Raw genomic sequence first — 21,021 nt, forward strand, 5'->3', positions numbered from 1 at the left:
CGGAGATGCGGGCTTGGAATGTGACGCATTTGGACAGGGATCCCTTCACCAGCCATTCTATTTTCCCCCTCAACCCTGGCCCAGCTGTCTTCGAAATCATTCATAAATAATTTGAATACAATTTATACCGGCAGCGACGGCTGCCGGACGGATGATATGCTTTTCGGTCCAAACCTGCACCGATACCAGCGCATCCACCATCAACAACCATGACGATCACAAAAAATGAAGATATCTTTCCCGCAAAGATGGGACCCGAATATGTCGGCTTCGATCATATCCATTGGTATGTCGGCAACCCCAAACAAGCCGCTTCGTACTGGACCACTCGCATGGGCTTCCGCCCCATTGCATACCGCGGCCCAGAAACCGGATCACCCTATATTGTGAGCTATGTTGTGGCCAACAGCGGCGCTACATTTGTTCTCACGGGGCCAGTCTGCGGTCCGCCGATCGAAGGCTCAGAAGACAATATATTGCGCCAGGCTCCTGATCATGAGCGGTCGACGCTGGCCGAGATCCATAAACACTTGACCACACACGGCGACGGTGTGAAGGATGTCGCGTTCCGGATTGCGGGCGATATACAAGATGTGTGGACACGAGCTGTAGGGAACGGTGCTCGCGCCATCACTGAGCCGCGGACATCTACTGCTGAAGGACATGGATGGATCGTCTCGGCGACTATAGGGACGTACGGGGATACCGTACATTCTCTGGTGAATCGTGAGAAGTATTCGGCAGATGCTCCCTTTTTGCCTGGGTATCGAGTGCTCGATAGTGAAGATCCGATCACACAGCTTCTGCCACCCATCAACATTCTCGAGATTGACCACTGTGTCGGGAATCAATCTTGGGGAGGAGTGGACACTATTGTCAAATAGTGAGTATAATCAATGTTGTTGGAATCGTCTCTCTAACAACTGCGCTTTAGTTACGAGGAATGCCTCGATTTCCATCGCTACTGGACGGTGGACGACAAAGATATGTGCAGCGAGTACTCGGCGATGCGATCAATTGTCATCGCTTCACCAAATGAAACTATCAAAATGCCTATGAACGAGCCCGCCACTGGCAAGAAGAAATCACAAATTGAAGAGTACGTAACTCGCCCCGGTACACTCACATATCAGTCCTTCTAACCCTCCTAGATTCGTCGACTACTACCACGGCGCCGGAGTACAGCACATAGCCTTCCGCACGCACGACATCATCGCTGCCGTAACTGGGCTTCACGCGCGCGGTGTCCAATTCCTCAGTGTACCCGCTACATACTACGCGGATCTGCGGAAGCGGCTGACACAAGTGTCCTGGACACTTGGGGCCGATGTTGACATGCTCGAACGGTTGAATATCTTGGTTGATTTCGACGAGCGTGGATACCTGCTTCAGATCTTCTCCAAACATGTCGGGGATAGGCCAACGGTGTTTATAGAGGTCATACAGCGGAATTCGTTTGATGGGTTTGGGGCTGGGAATTTCAAGAGTTTGTTCGAGGCTTTTGAGAGGGAACAGGCTCTACGTGGGAATTTGTAATTCATAGAGCATGAAATGACTGACTCTAATGAATCTCATAATTCCTAATTAATTCTTCGGTGTAAATACGAGTATCCTTCAATATCCCATTCCGCACACCAAATACCCGTGCGGAAATCGTGCGCTATCCAGGCACCGCCGTTCCGCCCATTCACAAAGTAACCCTCAATTGAAGACACAGATATAGTTAGATATAACAAGTATAGAACTAGAAAACAAAGGTCAACATCAGTATTAGCCCATTTGAAAAAAAAAATCCCTCATTTGAAATCAACTCCGACACTGCCATCCGGAAGTATCAGGATCATTTTAAGATTATTAACCATGAACCCCGCCATAGACGGGGGCCGTAACTATAAGGGGCCGTATAAGTCTATATAAACCTATATAAATCCCCCGAGAACCCCGATCCTGATTTCACATCACACCAAAGAAACACACTCAAAGAAACAATGGCCCCAATTGAGCGAATCACCCTCTTCAAGATCCCCAACGAGGCGGATCGTGACCGCGTACTGGAACAGTACAAGGTTCTTGCGAAGACTGCTACAAAGGTGAGATTGTCTCTTACACAGCCCTTTCCAATCCGTGTTGGCTTGTACAATGTTGTACTACGGAGAGGGAATGGTTCGGAAGACGGTTATTAACGGGTATTCTAGGACGGCAAACCCTACATCCTCGCAGCTGCTGTTGGCGCTTCGTTCCCTGATCCTCGCAATAAGGGATACAACTTGTCTGTCAAGACTACTTTTGCTTCGATGGAGGATATGAAATACTATGATAGCGAATGTGAGGCGCATAAGCTTCTCAAGTCTGTTGCCGGGCCTGTTAAGGAGGAGGTGTTGACGAGTTACTTTGAGAATATTCTATAGATTTGAGAATTGGAGAGATTGGATTTGTGCATGTATTAATATAGAGAGCTAAGATGTAGGACTGATACATGCAGATAAAAGAAAAGTCCATGATGTACATTTGCATACGTCTAGTACGGCCTGCCCGAGGATCGGAGATAGACATACACACTAAAGCAAAGATAATTCAACAGGTAAAACACCGATGCCTTCCAAAAATGGCATGCTGAGAGCTTGAACAGGGAAATACCAAGGGGTCATAAAAGGCGCATATCATAACATTGGCTCAAAACGGGGGAAAGCAACGGCAAGAGGAAAAGCAAATGAGTCAGCCCAGAGGCATGGTGCAAATGCGCATAGAGACGTGATCACAGATCCTCGCTATCTCATCTGTGCATTCCAAATATACAGAGCTGGATATTGTTATCAGGGGTGGAGAGGAGTTGTGATAGAAGGAACGTGATTCAGTCGAGGGCACGACGAAGGTCGCTCCATTTCTGGCGGAGAGTCTCATGGTTCTCAGAAATCTGTTTTCAGTTCGTTAGCTTTGGCCTCCCACGAATATCGAAGGAAATATCTTACCTCTGCCCACTTCATTTTGGTGGCGACCAATTCCTTCTCCATCTCGGACATTGATTCTTCCATCGCACGGTTCTCGTTTTGCACCTCCATATTCCGCGTCATGATCCGTTCCATTTCTTTACGGAGCTTCTCTTCCACTTCGGCGGGCTGCTTGTCGACCACGTTCTTGAGTTCGGCAACCTGAAGCTGCAGCGCGTCGTTTATGTCACGCAGCTCTTCATTATCGACCTTTACGTGCACCAGCTCAGACGCTAATTGCACATGCTCCTTGTCTGATGCTTCGGCACGTTCCTCGAGAAGCCGGACACGTGCGCCCTGCGTGCTTACAGTGTGCCGCAAGTGTTCCAGCTCGGCTTCGCGTTCTTTCTCTGTTCGGGTCTTTTCCTCCCACTCGGTGGTGTATGTGGCAAGCATCTCGGACGTGAGAGGAATGGCGCAGGCGTCCTGCACCATAATATCGGATCGGTAGATCTCCTTATCGGAGGCACCGGAGCTTCCGAAGAAGCCAGACTCAAGGATTGACGAAGTAGATGGCTGCTTGTCGATGTAGGCGTCAAACAAACGCTCTTTCAAAAAAGTAGTAAGCACGCTCATGTCTTTCATTTCAAGCAGCGCAGCTGCATTCCGTCGCATAATCGCAACGCCGAATTTGAGGATGGTGGTCTCTAGCCCCTCCTCGAAGATCAGGTCGTAGATGCGAAGCACCAGTTGCAGCGGGAAACGGTAGGCAAACAGAGTCAAGAACCATTGGGTGGCGTAGAGCTGGGGAGGAACTCCACGGCGCCGGAGATGGCAGTAGAGAGCGGGCTCGAGATCCTCTAGAAGTCGCTCGAATTGGTAGAGGCTACGGTGAAGCCCAGGCATATCCTGAATAAACATATCGCGTAGAGAGTACTTATTCATCAGCTTTACCATCATGGTGAAAGCATCGACTTCGTCCATCTGCGTAAAACGTTAGCCTACGGGCTCAGTCAGCTTAGTTGGGCGTATACTCACGTTGAACAGCAATGGCATAGCAATAAAGTTCATGCCTTGCGCATAACCAACTCCCGGATCGTACAAGGCGTATGCCTTACACAGCCCGAAGAGGCCTTCTTGGCTGCCCTGGGAAACAAAATATTTTGCATAGCTAGTGCGAGCACCCAGGTCTCGCCTGATGACCTTCTCCAATTTTTGCAGCGCAATGGCGTCTGTCTTTGCTTTCTTCGCACGGTCGGCGTCATTGGAGACATGTTCCTTGCACAGCTTATCTGTCTCTCCTTCATAAGACGGACTAGGGGCAGCGCTGCTAGACCGTGATCCGGAACCTGATTGGTGGGAGTGAACTGAAGAGCGCGACGACGTAGTTTCGGTGCCATTTACTGTTCGTCCATCTTTTTCTTGTGCTGTGCCACGCGCCACAAGTTCTCGGTATGTGTCCTCCATATCAGCAGTTTGGCAGTCCGCCAAGATCTGCCAAATCACTCCTCGGATCGTCTGAGGAATACCTCGCTTGATGGCGGCATTCAGTTCCTCTGAGCTTGCCAAGGCCTGAGGTCCGTTGTTCACAAGGTGCTGCCACATCTCCCAGTCCACCGGTGTGGAAGCATCAGCTACGGAGCCCGTTCTCCCAGGAGCGACGGTCGCCGAAGGTGATGTGACTCCTGCTGCCAAGATACCCTCCTCTCCTTCCTCTGGGATGATAGGGGGACTAGCTCCAGACTGGCTGATACTGGCCTGGCCGGATCGCACGCTCGTTTGATCGACCTCTAGCGCATGGCTCTCCTCTCGCAGGCGCAGCATCTTGAACTGATCCTTCAGGCTATTGCGTCTCGGCTTCTTTGAGCCGATGCTCGAGAGGTCGTCGCCATCACGAGCGATCTGGTCTAGGTTGCTGGCAAGGGTCGATACGGAGGTGGCAGTGTTTCGTCGGCTGGCAGAGTTGGTTGGGGATTTGATGTCCTTCGCGTTGGATGTTGAGCTTCGAGAGAACCACGCAAAGGGGCCACTGGGCTTTCGAGCAGGGGCTGGTGGCGGGTTAGGTGGGTTCTTGTTCACAGGAGGAGCCGCCCATGGGACTGAGGGAAGGCTACCCGACAGGCCCATGAGACCTGCGCTTGTCGGAGTGGCAGCATCGTCCTTAGGGGGCAATGGAGGCGGTTCTGTTTTGTCCCGTGGGCTCTGTGCCTTGTCTGTCGGCTCGTCTTCCTTGCTATTCATCAGGTTCACCTCATCGAGCGATGAGGATGTTGATAAACGGTGAGATGTGAGTAGAGGCGACTTCTGCAGTGGGCTCCGATCGTGATGTTCTTCGTTCTTCTCTCCCTCTGTCTGTGTAACCTCGTGCCCTTGCTCCGGCTTCTCACCCTGGGTGGGCTCATCGGTCGCGGTGTTCACTTTGTTGGTGTCATAGTGATTCTCGTCGTTCGTATCCATTCCTTCGTCCTTCTTCGTTTTCTTGTCATTCCGTCCATCGAGTCCCTCGCCATCCTCATCCTGCTCCTCAGGGAGCTCGGCCTTCTTCTCGTCCTGCGATTCAGAAGGGAACGGAGGTTTCTCCGTCGATTCTGGAGACATATGTGAGCCAATTGGAGGACTGTCGGTCAACGATCGGGTAGAACTGGATTTAGGGATGGTGACGTTGAGGTTGTTGTTCTCCTGGATTGGGGCGGTTTCAAGGGCGTCGTCAAACGACTCCTATTCGGATAGCAATAAGCTTGTGTCAAGACAATATGGGGTTTTGGAAAGATCTAGGTCTGAATCACATGCACTTACCACTTCGTATTCAGTACTGTGTTTCGTAGGCGTAGACATGTCGGCCATAGATGTTAGATGACCTCACAACAATCAGAAAGGACACTCCATAGGATAAAAAGCAGAGGCTCAAGAGAGCAGGTCAAAAATCCCAAGGGAGTGGAATTCGCGAAAAGGGGAAAAAAAGAATATGGAATGAGAAAGGAATCGAAGGAATTTGGCGAGTTTCAATTGAGATGGCCAGGTACACTCGCCGCTGATTGGCGCCTCAGGGCGGAACAGGTTGGAGGCGTTGAGAATGCATTTGCATAATCCGACATGTATGACCATTATAATTCCTTTTCTATGTATATTATGTTTAATATGCTATTATAAGAATGTCTTATTGGCATTTCCCTGTTTGAGGAATTCGGCGTGTGGTGGCGCTACATAATGGGCAAAGGGGTAAACAAATAGTCCATATAGGTATGTAACTATTTTCACAAAGTCTTCTCAAAATCGAGCCATCTTTCTCGTCGCAATGGATCCAGCTTCTTCAATTCTGAGAGCCAGCTCAGAATCTGTTCCCGATCCTCGGAAGACAAGCTGCCTTCCACCTTTGATGCAAGAAGGGTGCACTCAATTAATGCCTGGTAGATATATTTGCAGTCTTCGGCCCCATCCAACATCTCCTGGATCTCTTCAATCTCATTTCTAATGTACTCCAGCCGGTCGGATGAGCTCAAATTGGGAGCCATAGTCCGTTTGGCCATCGACGGGTCAAACACACTCATCAAATTTTGGTGATAGAACCAAAGTGACTGATCATAAGGATCAATAAAGGCTTGATGAATGAGAGATAGTTCTGGAAAAAGAAAATCACCATTAGCATAAGGCAGACTTGATAAGACAGCTTAGACCAACCATCATCCAACATTCTTCTCCGATCGTCATCGCTGGCAGATGTCTCATCCAAAAGGGATTGAATAAGCTTTGTCCGGTAATGCCACGCGGAGAAGTTAGAGAGATTGGCGCCAATCATCTTGGTCGCATATTCAAATTCCTTCTGGGTCATACTTGTTGCTTCTTCAGCAGTGCCAAGTTCCTTCAAGGTCTCAACCACGAAGCGTCGATAACCCCACCCGTGGAAATTCCGGCTATCGAGAGTCAACATCTTACCCACCAGGGCAAGTTCTTGCTGCCAGATTTTCCGAGCTTCTGGAAGGGATAGTAGACGGCGAGCCTCATCCAACAGCCATAAACGATAGTTCCAGATCCAATAGCACTTAGGGAAGCTCCGTAACAGGGGAATGAGGAAATGTAAATCATCCATGATTAACTGTGTGATTGAATGGACAGTCTCATCATCCGAGCCTCCTGCTTGGGAGAATTGATACTGCAGTACCTGCCGGCGGTAGTTCCAGGCTGTGTAGTATTCTGGATTGCTAGACAGCAGCTCCGAGATCTTCTTCAAGGTCTCGATTGTGTACTCATGCTCAGCCACCTGTCTTTGTGTCAAATTCTGTTTACAGGGTAGATCTATAGGATGGCCAACCTTTTTGGATACCAAACGCTCGAGATCCTTGTAATCTTCTATCTTCTGCAGCTCTTGCTGTCGTGCCTCGGCGGACTTCTCAACTGGTTTGTACCTTGGCACACCATGCTATTGTAATCGTCAGCCCAGAACGGTACAGCCATTAGGAGTTAATCTCACACTGGGCATTTTCACTCTTTGACAATAAGAAGCAAAGGTGTTACCTAGGTTGCTTCGTGTTGATCAGAGGCTAGAATTATCTCATTGGTGCATGAGGCGGTGGGGTACCTTATGTAATCTCCGGTATTCCTTCCTTGGGATCGTTTGTATAGCTTCACGTGATCACTCTTTCTACTTTGGGGGAGACTTGTCTTTGCTTCACCTTTCTCCTCTTGTCGCTATGCCTTGGAAGAGAGGCCTCCTTATACATTCCTTTTCTTAGCTCTAGACAATTACATATACAGCTTATCCACCTACATCCAGAACAATGGTAGATATGCAACGTCACTCCTTCGAGGAAACCTCTTCAAGCAGTCACAAACACTCCCGATCCGAGTCTTCCAAGGACAGTGGACCTGTTCAATTGACTGAATTTGCAACCATCAATTTGCCATTCTTTGAAACCCCTACTTCTCAATCATTGCCGAGGAAGCCCAAGGCCCAATCTGTTCTAACACCCGTCCCTCGTTTCAAAGAAAATCGGGTCTCGTCACCCAAAAGAGGTCGCAGCAGGGTGAGAAATTCTGGAAATGCAACAGTAGCAAGAAGCCCTTTCCGGAGTCCACTCTCGCCTGATAGATTCATCCCAAAGCGAGACTTCGTGGAACCAACATCAACAACATTCCGTGTGGCCAAGCATCCGCAGCGTCTTTCGCCTCAAGAGAGACTGCTTCGACGACTTCCGCCTGGAGATGATCCTTTTCTACCCTCAAATGTACGTAGGACTTACGCTACCAGTGGATACCAGCAACCAACTCGGCTTCAACGGATCCCACATCAACGGCCTCGTCTAGTCACCGAACCGAGTATCATAGGCAATAATGTTGCACATGAATCTTTGAGACAGGTCAGTTCCGGTGGGATCTGGAACGTGGGTGGGTCGTCTGCAGTTCTCAGTAGTTCCCTTATTGCGGCTCCTGATGAAACGCCGACCACTTCGACCAATGGATCATCAACTGCCCCGATTTTCGTGGCTCGGTTCTTGCCCAAGGAACCCAAGTACAGTGAACAAGAAATTCATGAATCGAGGCTTGCCCTTGCTTTGGGAATTGACCCGACCACTAGACAACTGGGTACTTCCCTACGGTATCTGGATGCTCCCCTCAATCCAGCATCTCCAGACTTCGAGCGCCTCTCCCCATTTGAATGGAAAGACAGTGCTTGGAAGAAAGTTGAAAAGGAGCGTTGTAAGTGCAACTGTAGTTTGTAACGGCCACCCTCCCCCTGAGCCTACCTTTGGAATATATTTACCATCTACAGATAAAGCATATATAAAAATCAATTAAACTTTTGGAAATTGTGAGACTGGCGGTATCCACAGCCTTCTTCGGGGCATCAACTAACTCAGATTGCCTCACAGGGTCCAGGTCTCCTGGCAGAAAAGAGATTGTTCCACCAAAGCCTTTTCGAATCCTAGATGCTCCCTTCCTTCGGGACGATTTTTACTGCAGCACTCTTGCATACTCAACAACATCTGGGATACTGGCTGTGGGCCTGGGCCATCAAGTATATCTCTGGTCTGAAGGCCATGGGGTGGATTATCCTCCCTTTCCAGATTTGCACTCCTCAAATTATGTGACCTCCCTGTCGTTTTCTTCTGAGGATGGTGAACGAAGCATTCTTGCAGTGGCTCGTCGATCTGGTCAGTTATCTCTATGGAGCACATTCGAGAAGCAACCCCGGTTTGAGATCAGTCATCCCAGTACGCTTACATGCGTGGCATTCAAGCCGAAGCCATCACAGCGATTTTCAGAACGGTTCATGCATGTGAAAGTCAACGTGGAAGAGCTTGTTGTTGGTGATGAATTTGGAAATGTCTGGTACTATTCCGTTGAGTGGTCTGACAAAGAAGACCAAGCCAAGTGGAAATGGAACGGGTCCATGACGCTTCTTGCCAAGATCTGTGCACACACTCAACAAATCTGCGGACTGGCCTGGTCGCCCGACGGGAGATACCTTGCCACTGGCGGTAATGATAACGTCTGCCTTCTTTTCGAACTGGCGGAGATTGTTCCACCACAACATTCGAACTATACGGTCGGATCCATTACACCCCCAGATTCCCCTAGCAGCTTCAGCCTCGGTGTATTTCCATACCTTGCTCTTGGTACCGCAACAAGACGACTGTTTCTTAGGCGACCTGCTCTTCCATCATGGATTGCTGCTCCTATTAAGCCTCCGGCCGCCGCCGCACCCTTAAATCACGCAGGCACGCTAATTTCCGGTGGTGGACGAACGATTCTGGTCCCATACGACCGTCAGAAGTACCGTTTGGTGCACTCCGCTGCGGTCAAAGCAATTGCATTTGCGCCATGGCAGGCGTCCCTGCTCGCGACAGGGGGAGGTACCAATGACAGAGCTATACACTTTTATCATACCCGGAGCGGAGTCTGTCTTGCAACCATCAATGTCTTCGCGCAGGTGACCAGTCTTATTTGGAGCGAAACTCGACGTGAGATCGCCGCTACTTTCGGTTATGCACAGCCAGATCACCCATTTCGAATCGCCGTTTTTGCTTGGCCCAGCTGCGCACAGGTTGCCGTTATCCCCTGGGGGCCCTATGGAACGACCTGGGATGGCCCCGAAACTCGAATAAATAACTTCGACTGCGGAAGAGCCCTGTGGGCAGTGCGATATCCAGGGAAAGTCCCTCGTTTCTCGGGTGTACACTCTGATAGACTGGACAGTCAGTCGTCTTCCCCTTCATCCTCATCAAGTCAGACTCGGTCTCCGGAACAAGGAGTTCCGACCCGCGGCCGCAAGGTCGGTGCTCGAATGTTTACTCCCAAGGAGAAAGAAGGTGGAATATGGTGCACGCGTACAAAGGAGGAGGGATGCATTATTGTCGCGTCTAGTGATCAAACTGTAAAGTTCCATGAGGTCTGGACTGGAAGAAGGACAAGCACCAGCTCTGCTTATGGTCTCTTCGGCGGAAGCGACATTCTCGAAGGCCTCGAGGGTATTGAGAAGTCTGGAGGTGAAGTCATTCGTTAGTATTCTTTGTCTTCTTGGGTCTGGGTACTCTATCATTACGCATTTATATTTTTATTGGTTTAATGCTGCAAAGAAAGAACATGGTTAGGTGGGTTTCTCATTCTTTGCTCTGGCGAATTGAAGTATTTTGTTGTTCACCAAGTGCCCTCTTTTGATACAACGGAATGCATATCGAAGCTTGTATACATGTAAACATGTATACATATCCTTGAAATAGTTGAAAAAGCAGACTCAAGATATTCTACAGATGTAAGCCCGGCTTTTCGGCAAATAGAGTATCACATTCCAAGTGTACATGTAGTAATATGCAATACATTGATCTCTGCATTAGTGCCCTTTTATACGCCTGAGATCACACTCTTCTCTTCAGCTATCCAGAATCTCAGATCTAGGTATATCATTTTTTTTTTCTGTCACATTTCCTCAAAATGCGCCTTCAAACCCTTATCCAATTCATCCTCCCGGCAGTCCTCGCCTCCGATCCCTCTCTCGGCTCCACCCTTAACATAACCGTGCTCGGCGCCCGGCACAATCGCTCCACCCTAGAGTGCTGGGCTCTCCATTCGGGATTTGAAACTTCCCTTACACCCGGGCAGACCGGAAGCGCCGCACTGGATTTGGGGAATATCGGCGGGAACGCGTCATTTACAGTGTTGCCAGCTGGGTTTGATGGGGGTAGACATAACGCGCCTGCTTTGCAGTGAGTGATATTTTCCTAATGTTTTATATACTTCCATGCATGTCTTTTGTTATTTTAAAATTAGTCTGAATGAGTTGTTTCTACTCCGTACACACTTTCGTTTCATTCTAGAGTCAACAATCCTTAGCTGATTTCGCACTTATAACTAGATGGGTGGTCTTTCTCTCCGGCTTAGCGCATATCACGCTTCCTGACTCGACGACCGAGGCCTGGATTGAAGGTGGCAGAAATGGAGTCATACTAGCTCTCGACACCGCTGATGTCAGTGCATTGGGTCACTTCACTACCTATCCCTCGCGGGACCGAACGACATCTGTGGTGATCCCCCTCGAGAAAGGGGTGCCGAGTCATCGGGTCCTACATGACGGTCCCTGTCAGGGGGAGGAGTTGCTGGTATAAATAGCAAGATTTAGTGATAGGGCTGCATTGCCATAGCTACTGAGGAATGAAGTACTACTCTGTACAGGAGAGATATCAAGATACCCAAGGTAGAGTTCAATAGACATTGATGGAGACGCAAGAGGCGCTCGGTAGAGGCACAAGATATCGAAAGCAAAAGATAAAACAATGAAAAAAAATGAAATGCAGACCCATCGGATGCAACGGGGAAAAAAATATGTTCTTTTATAGACCGTAACCCCCTTCTCCCATCTCTAATTCGTACAACTCAAAAAGAGAGACACTTATTTTCTCCCGCCCTTGCTCTTCTTACCGACAGAAGCAGAAGACTTGCTCTTCTTCGGCGGGGGCTGAACCTCGGCGGCATCATCAGACTCGTCGTCTTCTGTGTCGGCAATGAAGTCAACCATCGAGCCATCACTGTCCTCGTCGTCATCCTCATCCTCATTCTCCTCCAAAGATTCCTCGGCATCGGAAGAACCGACAGACTCGGCAGCCTCGATATCCAAAATGGGCTCTTCTTCATCATCCTCATCGTCACTTCCATCATGCTCATCATCTTCAGACTCATCGACGCCGTTCATCATTGACTCATCCTCATCGTACGCCTGATCGCGTATTGACTTCCGCGGTGTCTTAGCCTCGGTCTCACTGTCCTCGAGATCATCCTGGCCTTCGACGTAGATAACATTATCCTCGTCCTCGCTGTCCATACCCTCATCGCCACCGCGGATTGATTGCCGCAGTCCCAATTGGGCATCGAGCATATCAAGCTTGCCCTTGAGGAGCAGGAGGGATGGCAGAGTAGCGGAGCGCTGATCCATGACCTTGTAGAGGGAAGTCATACGCTTCAAGAGATCGGGGTGGCCAGCCAGCGCACCACCGTGGGCAACGCAGGTCCACTGCACCCAGACGAGAAGGTGGCCGTAACGACCAGGGCGGGAGGCGAGACGCTCAGCGAGTTTTTGAAGCAGAGTCGCGGCAAGGGAGGAGTCGAGACGCTGGATGGTTGTGCGGATGATGGAGGTGTCACCGGTGTGGAAACAAGACTCGAGCATGCCATTGTCGTTGGTCTTGAGGGACTGTGTGAGGACAGTAGCAAGAGAAACACCGGTAGGGATCTGTTGCACTGCGGCCTGGGGCTTGCCGGGAACCAGTGCGCCCAGGAGGACGTCATCGTCAAGCTCGGCCTCGACATCGACTTCCTGGCCTGCGCGCATGAGTTCTCCGAATGAGGGCTCGGCGCCCTCTTCTTCTTCCTCTTCCTGCTCGGAGTCGGATGCGTTTTGCATCTCAACGTCCTCGTTCACTGCGACTTGCTTGGTGGGCTTTGTCTTCTTCTCGTTGGAAACCTTGGGCTTCTTCTCATTATCTGAGTCCTCCTCGCTGCCAGAGTCAGATGCATCTTCGCGTGAATCCTCCATCTCTACATCCTCATCGACCAGATTTCCCTGCTCGACATTCATGCGAGATTCGTCAACACGGGTCTCGCCTGTGCTCTTAACTCCATTCGTTGTGACGGAAGAAAGTGCTGAACCAGACTTGGTCTTCACAACAGTCTTGATTCCGGTGAATGAGAGCTCATCGGTGTTCTCGTCGAGGAACTTGACACGCTCAAAGACGGGGATGACACCACCCTCGGTGTATGCAACCACGAGGGTAGGGCCCTGGAATGAGACGGCCGCGACGGGAACGCAGGTGCTCGAGGACTCGGTGTTGGTAATCTTGAGGGTTGCGTTTGCCTTTTGGGTCATCTGTTTCCGGCTGGCCTTGGCACTTGCGGAGGGCGCACTTTGGGGCTGAACAAATGGCTTCGTGAATAGTTCGATGCTACCATCTGCGGTGATGGCAGCAAGCACTTGCTTCTCCGGGGCGGCAACGCCATCGGTTTGCAGTGTGATAGATGAGACCTCCTGGTCGGCGACAAGGTTGCGAACAAGCTTCTGGGTCGCGGCATCAAAGACGTTGACGAAGCGGTCACCATCGGATGCAAGGAATGCACCCACACCAGCAGACTCAGAAGAGGACGAAATGACGGTGTGGATAGGGTTGCGCATGGCAGGGAACTGAACCGGCTCGTCGGTCTTCTCGGTATCTATTAAGTACGGGGTCTGGGAAGCGCAGATAAGAGGAGGGTTCGAGGGAACGGGGCGGGAGAGAGCAGTGAAGACTGAGGATGCGGGGAGGTGGATTGTCCTAGAGGTATGATTAGTCGGGAGCTTCGGTATAGCCCTGTAAATATGCAAACTTACTTGGTGCTTTGCCCTGTGCGCAGGTCCCACTGTACAAGCTTATTGTCACCACCGATACTCCAAGCCTCCTGGGGCCGATCAGCCGTGAACTTGAAGTCCTTGATCCCCTTGTCATGCGCACCGCTCAAGGTGCCGACGACCTTATCTTCGGATGGCGAGTACATGCGGATATCCGATGTGTTTGTGCCGAATGCAACCACGATATCACCCTGGTCCAGGCCGTCAGCCCCATTGACATCGGATCCGCGCTTGCGCTTCTTTTTCGACTGGTCACGACCCTTGCCCGAGCCACCGTAGTATCCCCAGTCCAAAGAGGTTACTGTTTCCTTCGGCCCCAGAGCATGCTCGCACTGGAGTCGTCCTGTCTGTGTGTCGTGAATGCGAATGTGCTGGCCATCGAGACCTTGGATAACGGACGCAAACAGGGCCAATTGGTACTCTGACGGGGAGAATGCAGCGCGCAGAATGGACGACTTGCTGCCCGCATATGTCATGCCCGACGCCGGCGATGCGGCGGCCGAAGCGACCTTAGTGGATGGGCGAGTCGTCTTCTTTCCCATCTTGGCTGTAACTTTTTTCTGGTCTTTTTTTTTTGCTTGCAGTCGAGGGTGCGGTAGTATGCTGATAAATATCAATAGAGCAGGCTGAAATAAAGACAGCAAATATTCCGATGAGACTCTATTTTTTTTCCGCCCCTAAGGAAACAAATGGGGGTTTAGGCTGGTGGTTTCGTTGATCCGGACAGGAAAAAAAATGTTCTGTAGAGCCTTGACGGTCTAGTCCTAAAAGGGACTAGGCTGTTAAAGGCTCTTATCTAATCATATCATCCCGTGACCTTGGGATACTTCAATGTTAAAGAGTACAACATAGACCCTGGGGCAACTCTGCCAACTTGGATTCGTTTTGGTCGGTTGGATTAGTCTGTATTTTGTGAGATCTACTGGGGGGTTTTGTTAGCTGTGGGGTTTTTATTGCCAATCTCATTTTGGTCACTTCGATGTTTTCATTTGAACATCCCATCCAAGGTTTGAGTGAAAATATATAATAACGTTCATAGACCACTTCAACATACATTTCTGCAGACATCCCCAATATTTATTTTCAAAGCCAATATAAAGAATTTTAAGTTCATTGTGTGACCCAAACTAAATTCAATATATATTGGAGGCAGAACAGTAGCAATATCAGAGCCCTTCTAAGGTTGTTACTCTGTACATTACAGATTAACCCAAGCCATCTAAAACGTGTAGCACTAAAAATTATATATCGTATACTTCGAAGCATACGGACTCCCATTGGGCAGATATTCGAGATTAAATGTACCAACTCCCGGATCATGTGACATGCGTATATTTACCTAACCTGTAAGGATCGAGGTGTAGCTGCCCAGTAAATGCAAAGTGCCGATTGGAAAAATTTAAAGATTAGCGGGGAACCATGTACTAGGCTACACTATAATTTATGAATGTTTCAAGATTCTATATATAATGTTCCTTGCGTCGAATGTCTATATAAAGCATTGAAAGGTGATGTTCTTTCTTATCAAGTACAATACGTGTACTCATCGTTATAGTCACGTGAACAGTCGAGTGGTGACGTGACTCAGACCCATCACGGACTAACCCGGATATAGCCAGAACCCTAGGGCTTTGAGTCATCAGAAATACGAGTCCACTTGGACGACTTTATAAAACTAGAGCAAAAGCCGAGAAGAACGTAAAAGACACAAAGACAAAAAGAAGGATAGTAAAATTTTCAATTAAGAAGGAAAAGAGCCAAAGTTATGAAAAGAAAAGAGAAGAAGAAAAAAGATTCCAGGGGTATAGAACCAATCAAGGGGTAAGAAAGGTAAGAGAATTAGGACTAGTGTGGCTGGTGGAACTGGGTAACAGGAGAGTGCAAGGCGGCCGTTTGTACTTAAGGATTCTGGCATCCCCTCCCGACCATTTTTCTGCTTCCGTCCTGGTTTCTCCTATTTTTATTCTCCTGACCGCCTTTATAAGAAACCCATAACAAACGCGTCTTCGCGTCACGGTTCTTATTTCTCCTTTTAACCGCCTTCATCCCAAATTCTTTTTTTATTTTTTTTTATTTTTTTATTTTATTTTCATAATTCCCTTTTATCCTGATTTTGCCTCAGGCACCACACGGGAACTTCTTAGCTCCAATATCTTCTTTACCAAGTCATCTAGACCTTGGCTTCAAATTCTACTAAATCACGTGAAAGCTTTTATACCGCCTTGGCAGTATAAATACCTGGTCTCCGATCGCATTCTCCACTCTTCCTATCTCCCGATCATCTCTGACCTCACTCCCGCCTCCCCGTCCGCGTTTTCTTCGCGACACGTTTGATATCAAGCCTCATCAACTGAGTCCACACTACGTGCCCTAGCTTGTCGCTAGTGTTTGTTGACTCGAGATTGTTTCGCGGCGAGAGCCCACGGGTGTTTTCAGTTGATCACTAGCTTCCAGAACACCTTCCTATAACTCTCACATCTTCAACTCTCTCACCCTTCCCTACCCTGTATTTTTGCTTATCCAACGCGACCCCAATGGCGACTCCGCCTCCCGAGGTTCCTCCTGTCACGAAGGAGGACAAGCCTCAATTGCCTCCATCGCCTACTGGTCCTTCTGCGCCTGACTACCCACCCACCAGGTAAGTACATTAGCTTTATTATCTGCTATGTCCTTGATCTGACTGGTATGTAGCGCGGAAAATGTCGCAGTGAATCAAAAAAGTGATGGTCCCGCGGATGCCGAGGTTAAATCCCCTACGCTGAATGGCCACACTCCCATCGCGCCTTCGAACACCAATGGCACCACCGTTGCTACCTCACCGCCCAAGTCCCCCGATAATCAGAACCCCCAAGAAACCCAAAACAAGACACCATCTGCTACGGAATCCGCTCCACCAGCGGAGGCACAGCCGACAGAAGGAAAGATCAGTCCTTCACAGGCCCAGGAATCTACCGCTCCTGCTGCAGCACATGCTCCGGCTGAAAGTGCTATTCCGTCCGCCCCGCAGGCCGTGACTCAAGCTCCCACAGTTCCTGCATCCGTAGATGGCCCCAGCGACACACCTGAGCCAATGGCCATCGATACCAACCAAGACATTTCGACGGCCGTGAAGACTGACCTGCCCCATCATCCTACCCCGGCCTCTGCACCAGTTGCTCTCCCCGCGCCACAGCCCGCTGACCAGGAGATGAAGGACGCATCTGAGGCCCCGCTATCTCCTTCCAAGATGTCCCGCCAACGGGATGCTGACCTCAGTGAAGAACCAGCTCCCAAGCGCACCAAGGTCGAGGGCGACGGTTCAGTCGTCAACTTCCAGAAACCGGGATTCAACAACTCGGCTGCTCCAACACCTGGTCCAAATCGCACTAGTGGCGCACCGGGCCTCACTAAAATGCAACACAAGTTCATATCAAAGTGCCTTTCAAGCCTCAAGCGCATGCACGATGCGCGTTTCTACAAGGAACCAGTGGATGCGGTCAAGTTGAACATTCCGCAATACCACACTATTATCACTCACCCCATGGACTTGGGAACTATGGAGAGGAAGCTTAAGAACAACCAATATTCTTCCCCCCAGGAAGTCGCAGATGACTTTGCACTGATGGTCAACAATACAACCATTTTTAATGGCGCAGACCACCTGGTCACCCAAGAGGGGATCAAGCTGAAGGCGACATTCGAGAAGCAGATGACTAACCTCCCAAAGCCCGACGAGGTTGAAGAGCGGAAACCAAAGAAGCAGACCGAGAAGACGTCTGCTGCTCGCCGGGAGCACCGGACCTCTCTCCCAAGCCAGCCCAAAGCTGCCTCTCCCCAGTCTCAGACTTTTGCGTTGGGCCCCGAAGGTCTCCCCGTCATCCGCCGCGATTCTTCCAACCCCGATGGCCGCCCCAAACGGTCCATTCATCCCCCGAAGCGTGATCTCCCGTACTCTACCAAGCCAAAGAAGAAGAAGTTCCAATGGGAATTGCGATTCTGCCAGGAAGTTTTGGATGAGCTCCACAAGCAAAAGCACTACAGCTGGGTGATGCCTTTCTACTATCCCGTGGATCCCGTTGCTTTGAATATTCCCACATACCACAGCGTGGTCAAGAAGCCGATGGATCTGTCGACAGTTCAAAACAAACTTAAGGCGGGGCAGTACGAAAATGCCAAGGAGTTCGAGAACGATGTCCGCCTCATTTTTAAGAATTGCTACCGCTTCAATATCCCTGGTGACCCTACTTACGTCTGTGGCGAGCGAGCAGAAGAAATCTTCAACACGAAGTGGGCACAGAAGTCGGACTACCTCGAAGCGCATGAGCCACATCCGGAGCAGAACACTGATTCTTCTGACGAAGATAGTGACGAGGATGCAGAGGAGAGCGAAGAAGATGACGAGAAACTCACGATGCTTCAGAAGCAAATTGCTGAGATGTCCCGTCAGGTCGAGGCTATCACCAACAAGAAAAAGAAGACACCTCCTTCCTCTAAGAAGGTTGGCAAGACCAAGCTTGCCAAGAAGGATTCCAAGAAAATCAGCTCTGGAAAGAGAGACAAGAAGAGCAAGAGTCAACTTGGAAAGACCCGCGCCATTACCTACAACGAGAAGCAGATCATCTCGAACGGTATTAGTAGTCTTCCTGATAAGAGGATGCAGCAAGCGCTCCAGATCATCCAGAACAATGTTCCTCAACTCAAGGTAAATCTTTTCTTCACAAGTCTTTTCACGCCAGCCGATTCTAACATATATTACACAGGGTACTGATGAAGCCGAAATTGAGTTGGACATCGACGAGCTCCCTAACGATGTTTTGTTGAAGCTGCTTAACTTCGTGAAGAAGCACGTACCGAATCTTATGGATGATGAAGATGAAGACGATCTCCCTGCCACCAATGTGGCACCCCCGAAACCGAAGAAGAACAAGCCAATGAGCAAGTTCGAGCAGGAAGCTCAGATCAACATGCTCCAGAGCAACCTTTCGCGTTTCCAGGGTGGTCCTCACTCTCCCGACCCAGTAGCCTCGGTTGAACACAACGAAAGCAGCGACGACGAGTCTGATTCGTCTGAGGAAGAGAGCGAGGAGGAGTAAAGAAAATACTCTTCTGATTCAAATCCCGCCTTTTTTTCCCCCGTACGGGATGGCTCTTTACTCTGACTTGCGTTCCAAGCGTCGTTTCCCCTCAGTCCCTTTCTGAACAATTTCTCGCCCTATTTTGCCTTTTCAGTCACACCTCTGGATTCTGGCGGGCTACTTGCAACATTGAATCCAATATGCAACCCCCGCCGGCAACGTCTGTACATATTTTGGTTTCTAGTACCCCTGCACCGGCAAGGTTTCTGCCACTGATGAACCTTACGCTTAAGATTGGCCGAACAGGATTTCATTTACTTGACTCTCTCAATTTCCCTTCCCCTATGCCTGAGTGTACACTTTTTTTTCCCGTTTCGTTTCACAGCCAGGATAGGTGGACGAGGTTGCTCTATTTTCTCCGACGTTGCGGATGGAAGAGGTGAACCGAAGCTTTAGCTTCAACTTGTATGATTACGAAAGAAACGTGGAAATGCAAAATGAATATGTACTTGTAATAGTAAGATATCTATCTAATAGTAAGACATCCATCCAAGTTATCAGATTGTGTAGTTTGGACGACGAAGTATCATTGCCAACTCTTTCCCTATTATGGGCCGTGCGTCGGGACTTCTTCGGCGGTGAACTTCCCCAGTTTCTTTGTAACATCAACATGATTCCTCCCTGCGACCCCTCAATTCTTGAGCATAACCCTCAATTCAAGCGACTATATGAGAATCTAACAACCTCCATCCTCAATCCAGATGCTTCAACGCGTGCTCAAAGTGCAAGCCCAGCCCGCACAGCGGTGGTGGAAGTAAGTAGTCATTACGCAGCACATACCAAATGGACCTAGGCACGAACAGAGCACTGACACTATATCACTAGGAGCTGAAGCAATGCCAGACTCAAAATGCTAAAAAGCGAATCAAGGAGCAAATGCTCCGGCAATTGGCCTTCGTCCCAGACAGCAACCTACCCGCGGAGGTCAGTACAACACCCGACACGAGGCTATCAACCTATCAATAGAAGAACCACGTCCCTAACGAATGTACCAACTCCAGTGCCATGATAATCTTGCTATAATAACCCTCTATCTCGAGACACCATCCAGCGCAATCGAATCCATCATACCAAAGCCAGAAACCGACCCCAAGAAACCAGACGAAGCACTCACCCTCTTAGCACCCGACATCGAAGCCTTCTATACCAACATCCCAGCTTTCATCTTGCCTTTCTCAAAAGCCCTATCATCTGCAATTCAAGATCTGCGCGCTCTATCAACCGTAAACACAGACCCAGCCGCCGCCAACGCAGACACCCCCGCCCCACAGCACTCGAACCATAACGCACGCGCCCGAGCGCGAGACCGCCGAGTTCGTACCTCGATGGCACCAGTACCAACGCTCTCTTCGCAGTTGCAGGCGCGGGTACGCGCGCTGCGCCACGCACAGCTGTCCGAGCTGCCAGTCGCTCGGCGGAAGATGGCTGCTACGGCGGCGGCGGAGGTTGTTGCCGCGCGGGCGCGAGTCCTGGAGCGCACTGTTGTAATTCTGGAGCGGGCGAAGCACGGGGCTCTGGCGCGCGCGACGAAAGCCAAGGCGGAGCATTTGGCTGTTGTTGCGCAGGGCGTGGAGGGGAAATTAGAGTATGTTTTCCTCTTGCCGATTTCAATTTCAAGACTTGTTGTATTTTTCTGAGTGGATTCAGGCTAACGATTTGGATAGGGTTACGAAACTGGAAATTGCGGCTACGCTCTATACACCGGAAACACTTGCTGCTCTTGCTCGGTATAGGCAGCATCTGAGGCAGACGAAGGAACGCTTGCAGCACCGCCGGAAGATGACTGTTCAAGAGCTGAGAGCTTATGGCGATGTGGAGATGTCTGATCCGGCTACCGATATTCCTCCTGATGAAGGCACTTTTGAGGATATTGCTCGTCGGTATGGGGTTTTGGCGAGAGAAGTTGAAGAAGTAAAGATGGAAATTGCACGGTTGGAGACATGAGCTACAACTCCATACCTTGGGTAGGACATACTTAAATTAGGATACGATATCAACGTATGCGTGCAGTGTTAGACCTGTAGATCAGTAGACGCGTAGTAGCCCCTTGACGGCTATGTGGGAGAGAGAGAGTCTATGACACATCAGCTTCACCACAAGGTTCCTCAGA

The 21,021-nt window shown here is 49.8% G+C and overlaps 9 protein-coding genes across 9 annotated transcripts; 6 read left to right on the forward strand and 3 right to left on the reverse strand.

The window, feature by feature from the left end:
• Positions 1-209: 209 nt before the first annotated feature.
• Positions 210-1,536, forward strand: PGRI_065010 (4-hydroxyphenylpyruvate dioxygenase family protein; the record flags this gene model as incomplete). Its single annotated transcript, XM_040794215.1, has 3 exons — positions 210-883; positions 935-1,099; positions 1,152-1,536. 3 exons carry the CDS (start codon positions 210-212, stop codon positions 1,534-1,536), a joined length of 1,224 nt encoding a protein of 407 aa, XP_040649465.1.
• Positions 1,537-1,988: 452 nt separating this feature from the next.
• On the forward strand, positions 1,989-2,408 carry PGRI_065020 (Dabb family protein; the record flags this gene model as incomplete). The annotated part of the gene is made up of 2 exons (XM_040794216.1): positions 1,989-2,090; positions 2,196-2,408. The coding sequence occupies 2 exons, from the start codon at positions 1,989-1,991 to the stop codon at positions 2,406-2,408; spliced, it is 315 nt and encodes a 104-aa protein (XP_040649466.1).
• A 443-nt stretch (positions 2,409-2,851) lies between these two features.
• On the reverse strand, positions 2,852-5,771 carry PGRI_065030 (putative GTPase activating protein (Gyp5); the record flags this gene model as incomplete). The annotated part of the gene is made up of 4 exons (XM_040794217.1): positions 2,852-2,914; positions 2,970-3,911; positions 3,966-5,645; positions 5,724-5,771. The coding sequence occupies 4 exons, from the start codon at positions 5,769-5,771 to the stop codon at positions 2,852-2,854; spliced, it is 2,733 nt and encodes a 910-aa protein (XP_040649467.1).
• Positions 5,772-6,181: 410 nt separating this feature from the next.
• PGRI_065040 (Rab geranylgeranyltransferase BET4) lies at positions 6,182-7,404 on the reverse strand (the record flags this gene model as incomplete). Its single annotated transcript, XM_040794218.1, has 4 exons — positions 6,182-6,546; positions 6,606-7,185; positions 7,249-7,344; positions 7,396-7,404. The coding sequence occupies 4 exons, from the start codon at positions 7,402-7,404 to the stop codon at positions 6,182-6,184; spliced, it is 1,050 nt and encodes a 349-aa protein (XP_040649468.1).
• Positions 7,405-7,702: 298 nt separating this feature from the next.
• On the forward strand, positions 7,703-10,428 carry PGRI_065050 (WD40 repeat domain-containing protein; the record flags this gene model as incomplete). The annotated part of the gene is made up of 3 exons (XM_040794219.1): positions 7,703-8,149; positions 8,282-8,621; positions 8,795-10,428. 3 exons carry the CDS (start codon positions 7,703-7,705, stop codon positions 10,426-10,428), a joined length of 2,421 nt encoding a protein of 806 aa, XP_040649469.1.
• A 428-nt stretch (positions 10,429-10,856) lies between these two features.
• PGRI_065060 (uncharacterized protein) lies at positions 10,857-11,527 on the forward strand (the record flags this gene model as incomplete). Its single annotated transcript, XM_040794220.1, has 2 exons — positions 10,857-11,128; positions 11,278-11,527. 2 exons carry the CDS (start codon positions 10,857-10,859, stop codon positions 11,525-11,527), a joined length of 522 nt encoding a protein of 173 aa, XP_040649470.1.
• Positions 11,528-11,811: 284 nt separating this feature from the next.
• On the reverse strand, positions 11,812-14,339 carry PGRI_065070 (WD40 repeat domain-containing protein; the record flags this gene model as incomplete). The annotated part of the gene is made up of 2 exons (XM_040794221.1): positions 11,812-13,723; positions 13,780-14,339. 2 exons carry the CDS (start codon positions 14,337-14,339, stop codon positions 11,812-11,814), a joined length of 2,472 nt encoding a protein of 823 aa, XP_040649471.1.
• A 1,992-nt stretch (positions 14,340-16,331) lies between these two features.
• Positions 16,332-18,869, forward strand: PGRI_065080 (putative transcription regulator BDF1; the record flags this gene model as incomplete). The annotated part of the gene is made up of 3 exons (XM_040794222.1): positions 16,332-16,435; positions 16,489-18,478; positions 18,537-18,869. 3 exons carry the CDS (start codon positions 16,332-16,334, stop codon positions 18,867-18,869), a joined length of 2,427 nt encoding a protein of 808 aa, XP_040649472.1.
• A 652-nt stretch (positions 18,870-19,521) lies between these two features.
• PGRI_065090 (uncharacterized protein) lies at positions 19,522-20,855 on the forward strand (the record flags this gene model as incomplete). The annotated part of the gene is made up of 4 exons (XM_040794223.1): positions 19,522-19,665; positions 19,737-19,835; positions 19,913-20,496; positions 20,576-20,855. 4 exons carry the CDS (start codon positions 19,522-19,524, stop codon positions 20,853-20,855), a joined length of 1,107 nt encoding a protein of 368 aa, XP_040649473.1.
• Between the last annotated feature and the right edge of the window lie 166 nt (positions 20,856-21,021).

This window comes from Penicillium griseofulvum (genome assembly GCF_001561935.1).
Source record: "Penicillium griseofulvum strain PG3 chromosome Unknown contig_91, whole genome shotgun sequence".
Taxonomy (NCBI): domain Eukaryota; kingdom Fungi; phylum Ascomycota; class Eurotiomycetes; order Eurotiales; family Aspergillaceae; genus Penicillium; species Penicillium griseofulvum.